General features: G+C 43.9%; 1 protein-coding gene across 2 annotated transcripts in view; it reads right to left on the bottom strand.

Moving 5' to 3' along the window:
- Nucleotides 1–13,491, bottom strand: part of Zbtb40 (zinc finger and BTB domain containing 40) — a 70,549-nt gene that overhangs the window by 22,165 nt on the left and 34,893 nt on the right. For both annotated transcript variants that reach the window (XM_038333869.1, XM_038333870.1), the window contains exons 4-6: nt 4,985–5,147; nt 4,305–4,447; nt 30–222 (exon numbers count right to left, since the gene is read on the bottom strand). In XM_038333869.1, the coding sequence (XP_038189797.1) occupies nt 30–222; nt 4,305–4,447; nt 4,985–5,147 (499 nt within the window). The remainder of the gene's footprint in view (nt 1–29; nt 223–4,304; nt 4,448–4,984; nt 5,148–13,491) is intronic.

Genomic DNA, 13,491 nt, shown 5'->3' with positions numbered 1-13,491 from the left:
TGTCCAGAGACGGAATAATTAACTAGTACCTGTGGTGCCAGGTGACTCCGCTGCTTTCTGCAAATTCTCCAGCAGGAGGCCCAGGTTTGGGAATGCTGCTCTCACAGCCTGTAGGAGTTTTACCAGGCTCTCGGCAGGCAGGGTCTTCTCTTCAGTCATTCTGTGCAACAAATTCTCTATCGTCTCCTTGGGAGTTCTGCCCTCACAGCAGTTCAGAATCACCTGCAGGGGCATGCAATCAAGCAGACACCGTTACTGCAATTCAAAATGGATCTAACACGGAAAGAAAGCCAGCAAGAGAGCCTTACCAGATGCCCATCTCCAAGCCCTCCCCAGCTGGTCTCTAGCACTAATTTTTGTCACAGTCTCTTCCTTTTTCTGTTTGTTTTGTTTTGTTTTTAATCTCAAACATTCGCCAAATTGCATTACAAAACTCTTACCAGCGGCAAGCCCACGTACAATAAATAGCCTTTGCCCCCAACAGCCTGCACTGTTTGAAAACTCTTTTCAGAAACAAGACTGGCCTGGAACTTGTTATATAGCCTAAGCTGGCCTTGAACTCACAGCAATCCTGCTTCAGCCTCTCAAGTGCTAGGGGTACAGGTGTGCACCAGCACATCCAGCCGAAAGCCCTTCACGCCTGGTTTGTGTAATACAGGAAGTAGTGAACATCTGACCTGTCCCCCTGAAACACAGGCCGGCGCTTTGCACCGTCAGAACGCTTTTCTATCTGTTCCATATTCAGTTCTGTTTATTTACTTCATTTGAATATTGAAAACTTTATAGTGTCTGGTTGCAAAACAATAAAGTGTTCTTTTAGATTATTTTTCTTGTAAAATCTTTTGTTTGTAGAGACCAGGTCTTATTATGGCTGCCCTGGCTGTCCTGGTACTCACTCTGCAGCACAGTTTGGCCTCAAACTCAGGGAAATCCGACTTTATTTAGCCTTTTGAATTGAGGTTACAGTGTGTGTCCCTAAGCTTTGTGGGTTTGGTTTTTTTGTTAATTTTTTTTTGTGTGTGTGTGTGAATTATTCTCTGTGTATATACACACCTGCACTATGTTCTCCCTCCCTCTCCCCCCTCCTTCTCTCTCTCTCCCCCTCCCCCCTTCTCTCTCTCTCTCTCTCTCTCTCTCTCTCTCTCTCACACACACACACACACACACACACACACAAACTCCTATGCTTTGTACATGCAAAGGCCAGAGGAAGATACTGGATGTCCTGTTCTGTCGACTTCTACCTTGTTCCCTTGAGACAGGTTTTTTACTGAGCCCAGATCTTGGCCTGCCAGCCCCAGTGATCCTCTGCCCCACCTCCAGCACTGGGGCTACAGGCACACAGGGTGACTCTGCCTATTTAGTACAGGGGTGCAGGATCCATACTCAGGTCTTCCGCTCATGCAGCTGTCTTACCCACCAGCCCATCTCCCCAGCCTCTGAATGGCTGCTTGTTTCAGCTCTACTCACAACTCAACAGTCCCACTTCCCTTGATCTTTCTTGGTCTGCCAATGGATTTTCTGAGCAAAAGGTCACAGGGCTCTAGAAAATATGTTCAACAATTAAATATGTGACAGACACTTTCCTATTGCCACAGAACTATTTTTTTTATTTTTATTTTTTGAGGCAGGGTTTCTCTGTGTAACAATCCTGGCTGTCCTAGAACTTGTAGACCAGGCTGGCCTCAAACTCACAGAGATCTGTTTGCCTCTGCCTCCCCAGTGCTGGATTAAAGGTGTGTGCCGCCACCCCCTGGCATAGAACCATTTCTTAATGGACCATGGTGCAAAATGTGTAGCATGGTTCTTACAGAACCAAGAGAGCAGATTATTTCAGTATGTTTGGTCCATGGATCCACAGCAACTGAACTGGAAGCCTTCCTCTGGGAAATGCCTGCTCTCAGGAGACAGTCAAGCAATCAGTCACAGAAGCATGCCAGCAGCTGCCATTATCAAATTACCTCTGTTATAAAATAACAAATTGAGCTTTAAAGCCAAATTGGCTTTCTACATATGAAAGGAATATGTGTAAAATAATCAAGTTGTCATATTCCTTGTTAGTCATCTTTCTTTGGATAAAGTCTAATATACGGTGGATAGTGACTAAGTGAATCATAATTTAAAATTTAAGACCTTGTACTTAAAACCTGTAGTGACTTCAGCACCAACCCCTTACTCTTAAGCAGCCTTCTGATGTCCGACGAAGAAGCTCAGGGATGGCTCTTAGGGCCAGATTGACCCAGTTTGTACCCCAGCTCTAGCTATTCACACTGTGTGACTTCGGGCAAGTTCCATTATTCTTGGGAACTTGTTTTCCCCACTTGCAAATAAAGATAACCACACCAACTCCTGCAGATCTCCAACTTCTGGGGATCCTGAGATGAGGCTGCAGCTTACAAAGCCTGCCGTGACTGCTAAGGACACACGTGCTCCTTCAGAAGCATGGTGCCATTGGCCACAAGCCATCTGCACAGTAGTGAGAATGCTCTCGATGTGCTCGAGCCCAGCCAAGCCCCAGCCTCCCCAAGCTCCCACTTCTTATGGGGATGGTCCCTGTCCATGAGGCTACAGAACTGTTGGGAAGAAAAAGTCAGAAACAGCACAAGTCTTCAGTATATTGCTTAGCAGGCCATAAGCAGCAAGCAAATGGCAACTTGTAACTGCTATGCTTATGCCGTGAAGTAAGAAGTTCTTCTTTCTCATTTTTTACAGAAAGAACTCAAGACTTTTACAGATAAAGCACAGAAAGCATAATTTCATAAAAAAGTTCTGAAAGGCCTGCTGCGGGGCTGGGCTGCGGATCCTCTAGCAGCTGTGCCAGGCTGAGTGACCCAGCCTGAGAAGTGCTGCTGTGATTTGCAACTCATTTAAGTTCTGCTCCAGCCTTTTTTGTCAAGTAAACTGAAAGTGACAGAAGAAAATGACAGTGTGGTCTATCCTGCAGCAGAGCTCAGGGCTGGGGCTGGTGCTACCTCTAAGTGCTGTGTTACAAGATAATGGAACAGCTCAAAGTCCACTTTCAGCCCAGCTCATCAGGAAAGGGCTGGGAGGAATAATCGAATGAAATCTCTCAACAGGGAACCAGAGGCTTCTGGGGCAATAAGAACTCACTGAAACTGAGTGCCCAAGATTACACCTAATCTGAAACCTCAGGAGGAAAACACGAGTTCATTCTCCACCATATTAGCATCGTCTATGAATTTTACAGAACTTTAAAACATCAATTTCCAAAATATACTTCTGAGATTAGATGCTTCCCCCAACTGTCTGTCTGCCTGGATATTTAACCTAAGATGACTCAGGCAGAGAGAATCTAGGACCCAGCCCAGTATGAACCCAGTGCTATCACACCAATGGTTCGGAAACCATCTCTCCTGGGCATCTAAGTCACTCTCTCAATTTTAAGTAATGCCACGAAAGTTCTCTCTAGAGAACTCTCGTTCCTTCTAGAGAGACATATTTTTAGCACAAAGTTGAAATCGATAACCCCAAGAAAAACAGTTATCTAGTTGCCCTAAGAAGTCATGCCAGCAGTTTTATGAGGTTTTAGCAGCTAGCTGTTGGGAGAATAAACTGGTGTGTGACCTTCCTGAAGGGCAATTTGAGAATGTCCACGAAGACTTTTACATTCTATTCTAAAATCTCATTTAAAAATTACCTTAAGGAAATAATATTGAGAAGTCTGCAGCGCTTAGCCTGCAAGGATGTCCTCTACAACATCATTTATTATACCAAAGTATTGGCAACAAATGCCCAAGAAGAGCGAATGAGTCATGGGATGTCCATTAGAATACAATAGCGCTCCCCAATCCCTTAGTGTAGAGATATGTGGTAGCAGAGAAGAGCCGTGAGTTTGTGCTGCCTCATCCCAGGACTCCAAAGAGACAAAGAGAAACACATGCTGCTGTAGCAGGATCCTCTCAATTTTTTAAATATTTATTTTTGCCTGCTTTCTTCTGTATCTACATATTAACCATGTATCATTTCTGTAAATAAGAAAAGCATCATAATTACAAATGTGCCACAACACTCAGCTCCTGCAACAGTAGCTTCTGGCAGTCAGAGTCCCCGCAGCAGTAGTGTCATCTGCCCATCCACCTGCCCAGGGCCATGTGCTGCAAAGTGCACGATGTAAGCTATGGCAAGAAATGTGATGCAGCATGCGACAGGAACCTCCAATCAGCCAAGGTGATTACAATGCAGAAAGTATCAAAACATTGCAAGGCAAAAAGCACCTCGTGCAGAAGAGCACTAGAACAAGCTCTGCAGCAGTTCAGAAGGGGGCAGAGGCTTGACACAGTTACCCTTTTTTCGGAGACAGGCAGGAATTCCTCCTTGGCTGTTTCCAGGAACTCCACAATAGGTCTGAGCTGTGTTACACACTGGATCAGGTCCTCTTTGTGTTCCAGTAACAGAACAGACAAGGTCTTTCCCTCCCCTGCGCTCCCTGGGGGAGAAGGAATTAGAGACACACACGAGAAGCTAGTCAATTTGAAGAAAATGACAGCGTGGTCTGTCGAGAGAGATCTAACGGAATAGTAAAGAGCTTCGGTGCACCTGAATGCAGAATCACTTTTGGAGAGGAAAATACTTTATTATTCTGTTTAAACTCTATGAAAGGAAAAATGTTTCATTTATCTGTCGAAATACAAAGCTTCAGAGCCAGCCAGAGGTTAACTTCTGGTAGGCAAGGCCACTGCTTTGTACCTAACCCAAATGAGAGCAACTTCAGCCTTTAAGTGCTGGCAGCGAACCAGTCACTTGAGGCACTACTTTGGACATTCAGCTTTTTGAAAGGCATGAGGACAGTGACAGTAGCCTCAGTTTGCTGAGGGCTGAAATGGAGACTCACATGGAGCCTGTGCACATTTAACATGCAGCTTCTGGGATGGCACAAGAACCTACATGAAAGCCACCAACAACACACATCACTGGCTGGAACTGTAAAAGCTGGGTCACCCAGGTGGCCAGAATGCCCTCCTACCTTCTGGCTGAGACTGAGACACCTTCTCTGCAGATGTGGACTCCTGGTACAGTCTCATCAGAGACGAGACCACCTGCACATCCAGGCTCCCATCATGCACTTTGCCCAGGATTCTCTGGAATGCTGAGCCTCCTCCGTCATCCTTGAGACATTCTATTATGATCTGTGAACCAAGTGCCCAGAGAGAAAGAGGTCAATTACCCACAAACACTCTGTCTGTGGCATGAGGGCTCTGATAACTTGACCCTCATATCTCTCCCTCAGCCCTTCACCCACTGTACCAGCTTGTAGAGGTACAGCAACCCAACCAACTCAGGCTCCAGGGCACCCACTCCCACCCTCTCGTCTTCCTTAGGCTCCCCACAGGCCCGCTTGAAGCTTCTCTGCTGGTCCTCCTCTGTATGGACACATATGCTGTAACTGTTTACTGCTTTCTCCTCAGAGACTTTTGGAAGACAGCAATCCTACTCCCAGGACTCTACAGCCTCAGTGAGTACAGCCTGCCACATAGTAGGCATGTTATTTTTAACAAATGCAACACACTTCTTGCCTAATTAGACCTTTCTGAATCTTATGACACTGGATATTTCTCAGGCAAAGATATCTGAATTTCAAATTGAATGAACTGTCATTTTACTATTTGAGAATGCAATTAAAATCTTGCGAGTTAGGAAAAAAAGAACACTTTAAATCATTTACATTCCGAATGATAGACTATTTAGAAAGACACGGGCCTTATTACTTTTAGATATATTCTGTAATAAGGCTAACAATGTGTTGGCTTATAGGTGCCAGCTGTCAGAGAATGTGATTCACATATCAATTACCCCATGGAAATGGCTGCATCTACTCTAGAAACGAAAAGTGTCAAAGTTTCTTCTGGAACTCACACACAGCCTGCCTTGCCTCTCGCCTCATGCTGCCTGACCTTATAAGAGCATTTGGCATCACTCCGCCTTGGCATCATAATTTCCTGACATTGGTGACCCTGAAGTACTATGGCTAAAAACCCATCTTTGTAGCCAGCCCCTTTCAACTTTCTCCCAAATCTGTAACCATAGCAGATCTAAAACTGGTCTAAAACATTGTTTTGAAGAGACAAGAAACTGTTCCACAGCCCGGCTGGCCCCAGCCTCCTGTCAACCCTCATTTCTTTCCCGGACAATCCTGCAAAGAGGCTCCGATCTCCAGCCCTCTTCTGAGAAGAGACACACCAGTATCACACCACACAGCTCTTCCAGCTATGCCTTAGACTCCAGGTCTAAGGGCACAACCTGGACTACCTCAGATCACAGTAAAGTATTAGCAACCCCAGTGGGAAGATAAATAAAATGAACATGCCTTTCTTTGATTTGATAGACCATCTCTTACATGAATGGGAGGGAGGAAGACCAATGGGAAGATAGAATTAATATTTCTCTTTTAGCAAAAGTTTATTTTGAAAAAACATGAGGTCACCAAAACATAATTCCTTCATACAGTTGCGTATATATTTCCTATAGTAACCTTTAAAGGGTTTCTTGTGGTTTTGGTCATCTCTAAAAGTAAACTAGGACAGAACCTAGTTTAATAATCCATGCTTTTGGCTAAGAGCACTTGCTGCTCTTGCAGAGGATCAGAATTCAGGCTCCAGTACCCATAAAGGAAAGTTCATAACCACCTGTAACTCCAGTTCTAGGGGATCTGATGCTCCTTCTCTTCTGGCTTCTGCAGGCATCTGAATAATACTGCATGTGTGCAGGTGCACACACATTTTTAAAAATCTACATAAAGATTTTATAAATAATTTCCATTAACCTTAGGCAAATATCATCTACTTTAAAAACAATGAACAAGAAATAAAGATATCAGGTGAATGCTTAAATCCCCTTTGGCCAAATTAATTCACTTTCTCATGCTTTTTGTAGTTGGCCTACCATCTCTTTAGAATACCCCTCACTGATAGTAGTAGGGATCCTGGGGTCAACATGCAAAACAGTTCCCCAGACTTCTGCCTCCAGGTAGTTACACCATTGGTCTGAACCTCATGACTTATTCAAGAAGAGACTATGGCATAAGCAATGAGATAAGCCTCTGGGAGTTAGGTTACTATGCTTTTCTGTCTGGTGTTGGGGACTGTGGACTCCCAGACCCTGAATTTTCTATGACCCTTTGCCTGCAGCTGCTCTGAGCAACCTATGCTTGCAGCTGCTCTGAGCATGAGACTCTAATCAGGGACCAGCCAGGTTCCACCTGAACTCCTGACCTGCAGAGTCTGAGAATAAGGAGTCGCTGTTTCCAGGCTGCTGAACGTTACAGTGATGCCTCACACAGAAGAGGTGGCTCACAGTCACTCTTCATTCCTAACTCCCTCGGTAAACACACTGTTTCTGGTCTTCCTTTTCCTCCCTTCCTTTCTCACTGATACCACACAGTCCCCTTATTCTAGTCTGGGCCAGGCTGTTTCCTTTGTTCACCTACGGCTCTCTGAATAGTCTGCATTCTCTCTGGGTAGCCACTGTGTCTGGTATTATCATCTGAGCTGAGGGGAATGGAGCTTCCACCAGCAGAGGCTTCTGAAGTGCTCTCATCTGCTGTCTCTCCCTCTGCAGAACTACTCAGCGGTGAAATTAAAACATTTGTTAACTTCTTTGCTCGGCAGTGGTGCTGGGTGACCACCTGGGAGGAGAAGCAGGGAACTGTCAGCTGCCTGGGCAGCCCTGCTCTTCAACCCAGCACTGACTGGGCATTCACATCAGAGCTGGCACTCCAGGCTTGCAGGCATTCTGTAGTGCAACAGCAGCTCTGCCCAGACAGGAGTGCCAAGAGGGTGCCATATATTGCGCAGGGCTGTCACCATGTAACAGAACTCTAAGATCCCAAGAAAAATATAGCCTTGTCACTAGGGCCAAGTTTTTTAACCAAACACTACTACTTCTTTGATTCGTAAGGAGTTAAAGGTATTTCAGTAAACTCATGTCAACACATGTTCATGCAAGTAGTCAAAATTATTGAGTAAAATATAGGTAGACATATTTCAAAATGAGGCAGTTAGTTCTCCTTCTACAACACAGAAAAAGCATCTAATCTGTCCCTTCACCCAAGCCTTTTTGTTGCTTATCTCAACTGTTTCTCCCTAGGACCTTCACATTTGTCTGGGTGACAGTCTTGTGTGCTCAGACCCTCCCATCCCTGATGAGGGTCGGGGGACAGCAATAATGATAAAGATGAGGCTGGGGTATAGCTCTGGGGGAGTGTGCCTGTTTAGTGTACATCAAGCCCTGCTCAATTGCTAACACCAAAATAAATAAAAATAAACTGCAATACAGACCATAAATAATAGTTCCATACCATCCTGGACTGAGTGTAGACCTGCTGTCTACTTTACTCCTCACACTATCCCAGGAGGCATTCTAGACAAGCTTCTTCTGCTATCTAGACAAGTACTGGAGAGGCTAAGGAACTTACCTAAGGTCAAAGGGCAGCAAGCAGAGTAGTCTGCATAAAACGCTGGATACATTAACTCTATCTGCACTGCATGCTACCAGACCTACCAGAACCAGGCACTGAACACCAAGTAGGACACAAGCAATAGGCACACTATTTTTCTTAGTCTGTAGTACAGAGTGCTCACGCAAGTGTGAGCCTTTCCCTACAACTGCAAGCCTTTCTAGAGCTCCAGCTGTGTGACTCAGACCTGATGTCCAGAGGAGATCTGGAAAACACCAGCTGACCTGTAGACCTATGGATGAGAGGGTTACCCCAGCCAGTGAGCACTGTCCTTAAGACAAAAAGTTGCACCGGGCCACAAGGCAAAGCACCACTGAGAACATCAGATTCACAGAGGAGGAAACCAGCTCGCCTTTGAAATGCAGCTGAAAGAGAATGAGCGCTACCTGGTCTTCAGCTCTGGGAGTCTTTCTAAGACAGCAAATCTGAACGTGAAATAAGATAGCCGAGAAATCAACAGTGGAGAAGTTAGCTTCTCATTCCTGACAAAGATCGCTTTGCTATATACACAGTTAACTAAAAGCAGGGACATGGCTCGGAATAAAGGAAGAAGACATTGAAAAGGTATAGCACACGCTGAAAGAAAATATGGGCTGGGGCTGGAGAGATGGCTCAGAGGTTAAGAGCATTGCCTGCTCTTCCAAAGGTCCTGAGTTCAATTCCCAGCAACCATATTGTGGCTCACAGCCATCTGTAATGGGGTCTGGTGCTCTCTTCTGGCCTGCAAGTATACATGTAGACAGAATATCGTATCCATAATAAATAAATAAATAAATAAATATTTTTTAAAAAAAAAAAAAAAGAAAATATGGGCTGGCATGAAACAGGTTTTACTCAGCCAGAAAGTCACCATTGCTTTCTTTAATGACAGTGGCAGTTAGACTGTGTATAGTTTGGCATGAGATGCTCCCACACCCCAGCTCCAGCAGACCTGCTCTGATCAGTTCTGGCTGTGGAGCTTCCCTGGGTTCCAGCACCCAGCCTCTTGTATTTCAGCAATGATTACTTAGGGAATAGCTTTGCCACCTTTCATCAGGTAGCTTGGGAGATAAACCTATCAGGACACCAGGAGCACAAGCTCTCCCTGAACTCAGTCCATGTCATCTGTATGCCTTGGATCTGTGTGCTTCAACCAGAACCCGATGCCACTCACCAGTGGCAGAAGGCCTCAAATGGCACACACAGTGGGAATATTTTTAATGGTGTCAAGTTATATCATGATGATTAGCCCAATAACAAGAACAATAAAACATTCAAAACTTCTTGGGAACTAAAAATTTAAGAACAGGAAAAACAGCACCACCAATGAGAAAAGTCAAACCCTATAGTTGTACTAGAGCTTAAACTATGCTGCTCTGGGAAATAATTCTTGAATACACTCATCACGGAAACCTTACAGCAGGATCCCACCCAGAAGCTCGCTATACTTGTGGAACAATGTTTTCACCATGATGTAATCTGCAACGATAGGGATCAGGGTTGCCTGGTTCATACCAGTGCGTCACCGAACATCTGTTGAATCAAAGGCAAGAAGAGTGACACCCGGAGAGTTATGGCAGTGGTTCTCAACCTGTGGGTTGCAGCCCCTTCCACAGGGGTTGCCTAAGATCATTGGAAAACAGATATGTAGACATATGTAAACATTATAATTTATGACAGTAGCAAATTAGTTATGAAGTAGTAACACAATAATTTTATGGTTGGGGTGACCACAACATGAGGAACTGTATTAAAGGGTCACAGCATTAGGAAGGTTGAGAATCAATGCTCTCTAGCCTCTTAGGACACAGGCATCATGTCCTCTGCCATCATGAACTATAGCAGTCTGGAGGTCATTAACTTCAGCAGTGATTCTCAAAACGTGGTTCATGGCACACAGAAACCTGGATGGCAGCCCCCTGAGAAACCTGCTAAAGGCAGATTCCCAAACTCTCCCATGACTTAAGAATCAAACTCTCTGGAGGTTCCCGTCTTAACAAGTATCCCAGACCATATGGAACAAACCACGGTTGGAAGACCAAGGACTTTGTCTGAGACCACACCCCTGCATTTCAGGAAGCTACTTCCACTCAAGAGGTTGGTACCTCTCTGAAAACATGTCCGATAGATTAGGCCTAGGGCTACACAAACATCTCACACGTCAGAGTGAACCACACAGCACTGGGACATCTAAGTACTCAGTGAAAGGGGGAGTGGAGGCTGCTTAGGCCAACAAGCATTGAGGTAATTAGAAATCAAGACAGCAGTTGCTACCTACTGAATTCCTGCTGTGTGCCTGGCATTTTATAGAGAACACCATATAAATAATCTTAATTATGTCATAATGACCCAACAAGGTGATACCTGGTGACATTACCATTTTATAAAGTAAGATACCAAGCCTTATAAAGACTAGGTTGCTCAAGGTCACAAGGAGGTAGTCAAGCTGAGCAAATAAACTATTAGTATTGCAATAGATTATTACCCAGCAAGAAGAAGGAATGAACATACAATAGCACGGATGAGTCTCAACAAAGTATGGTAAGGAAACAGACCCCCAACAGACTCCATTTATGCAATACTCCAGAAAACACAAGCTAATCTAAATAGACAGAAAGCCAATCAGCGGTTACCTAGAACCTGACCCAACTGGGATCAGATAACTGAGTGTGTGTGGGGGAGGGTATTACAAAAGATTTGGTGACAAAATGTTTCTGAATATGCAACAGTAAGAAAATCAAAGTTAAAATCAAATGGGTAATAAATCTGTGGAGTTTCTGGCCATGCTCACTTGGTCTGACAGTGAGACTTCACTGAAGCCTCGGTTCTGAATGCAGTGTGGACAATTTATTCTGCATACACTGGCATGCCAGGCATGCCACAAATGCTACCTCAAGCACCTCAGCAATCAGTCAAGGCTACTGCTTCTAGGAACTACAGGGGTTTTACTGCTCTCACCAAGTTTTTTCTGCTTACAGAGACACATGGTTTAGGAAAAGCAAAGGCTGAATATTTTTCTACCATCATTTCTCAGCACGTGAGTATTGAATTAGTGCATTTGGGGTTGTGCTATGCTAGAAATGCTTGATTTTTCAAATTGCTGGCTCATATTTTATTTTTTTTTAAGAAGGTTGAATGAATTTCGTCTTGAGATTAGAACAGTATTTCACATCATTTCTGAAATGGCCCTCAACATCCTTGTGCCATTTTACGTGAAGCAGCACTCTCTGCAGTCGCAACTGTGAAGCCCAAGTGTTCATCAACGTGGAAAATGCTGAAGATGCTCTCTGCATCCTGTAGTATCAAATATTCAGCCAAGATTTTTTACATAAAAATAGACATCCATCTCATTAGTATGCAAATCTTCTTTCATGTATAACAAATGATGAAATTATATATACATCAAAGAATTATCTTAAAATAAATTTCTTGATGATTTATTATCAATAAATATTGGATCTGCATATTTTTTTTTATATATCTGTATACCCAGGGTCACAAAAAATTTCTCAAGCAAAAACAGGTTATGTATAGGAAAGGCTGAAGCTGCTTGACGTAAGAGATAAGTGAATGGAGGGATGGATTTCCAAAGGCCATGAGGAGATTTGGGGTGCTGCATGTCTACCCTGACTGTGATAATGATCTCTGGACATACATTAAAACTTACCAAATTGTGCACTTCAAGTGTACAGTGTACTACAGTCGAGTATGCCTCTCTAAAGCTGGCTGAAACAAATGAGAGCAGAAGATCCGGGAAATATGATGGCTTCCCAACCCTAACTCAGTAATATTTTTTTTTTTTTTTGCAGTGATAGGAATCAAACCCAGGGCCTTGTGCTTACTAGGCAAGACTTCTACCATGAGCTACATCCTCTGCCCTCATATTTAATTTAATCTTATGTTCTTAAAGACTGTTTCTATCTGCATTCTGAAGTCCAAAGATGTATTATGGACAGCTTAAAATAAATACAGCCACCAAGTGATTTTTAAAGCTAGTACTCTGACCTCTAAAATCGAGGAAGAAATAACACAAGCCTGTAATGATCACCAGCAGTGACTCAGGGCTCTCCTAAAGCACTTCTAAAGCTACTGCCATCAGAAGAACAGAACAAGAATTAGAAAGGAAAGAAAGAAAAAAAGGAAGCGTTCAACAGACCCACATAAAGATATATTTTTTTGCAATTTATTTTTCTTTTATGTGTATCATGAGTGTTCTGCCTGCATGTATGTATGTATGTACATTGTGTTTGTGCATCGTGTCCATAGATACTAGAGCTATGGATGATTGTGAGCCTCCATGTGGGTGCAGAAAACTGAACCCAGATCCTCTGCAAAAGAGGTGAGTGCTCTTAACCACTGGGCCATTTCTCTGGCTCCTGCAATGAACACATATACACACAGCGTTATCCAAAAAGGGCAAAGACACAACTCAAATAACACAAGTTTTACTCATCTGAGCACTGCTGATCTAAGGGAAGGAGAGAAAGCCTAAGAAAGAAAGTAAAGAGGCGTGTCTAGATGTTGTCAAGGTAACAAACCAACAACAAAAGTGAGGGATTAGGCAGTGAAGAGGATATGCAAGTGAAAAAATATAAAACCATAATGTCCTTCAGAGCAATCAGACAAAGGCTGACAGGGATTTACAACTTGAACCTCATCCCCTACCAGCACCCAGACAGACATCAGGGTTGACCCGGCCTTGTAAAAAGTATTATTCTCAAGGCAGAGATTCATGACTATGGTCAAATATTTACTAATATGGTTGAAATCAATACTGAATCTTAAATTTGTTTTCTAAAATGTAACCTACAATGAGTCAGGAACACAAAGCAATGCTGGTAGGCATTTACTGCAGAATTAGCAGTCAGCAGGCTGCAGCAGCAGAGACCCTCATCTGGCATTCCCCATCAGATGGGTCGGCCTGCTGGAGCCCCCTGCAGAGTTCTCAGCAGGTTCTCCAGAGGAAGCAGGTGGGCTTCTAAGTGCCTGTGGAGTGAACCCTGCAGGGTCAGGTGTGCAGAGCACAGGTGGGGATGGGT

Source organism: Arvicola amphibius, chromosome 6, assembly GCF_903992535.2.
Source record: "Arvicola amphibius chromosome 6, mArvAmp1.2, whole genome shotgun sequence".
Classification (NCBI taxonomy): Eukaryota; Metazoa; Chordata; class Mammalia; order Rodentia; family Cricetidae; genus Arvicola; species Arvicola amphibius.
This window is presented reverse-complemented; position numbering and strand designations above follow the sequence as displayed.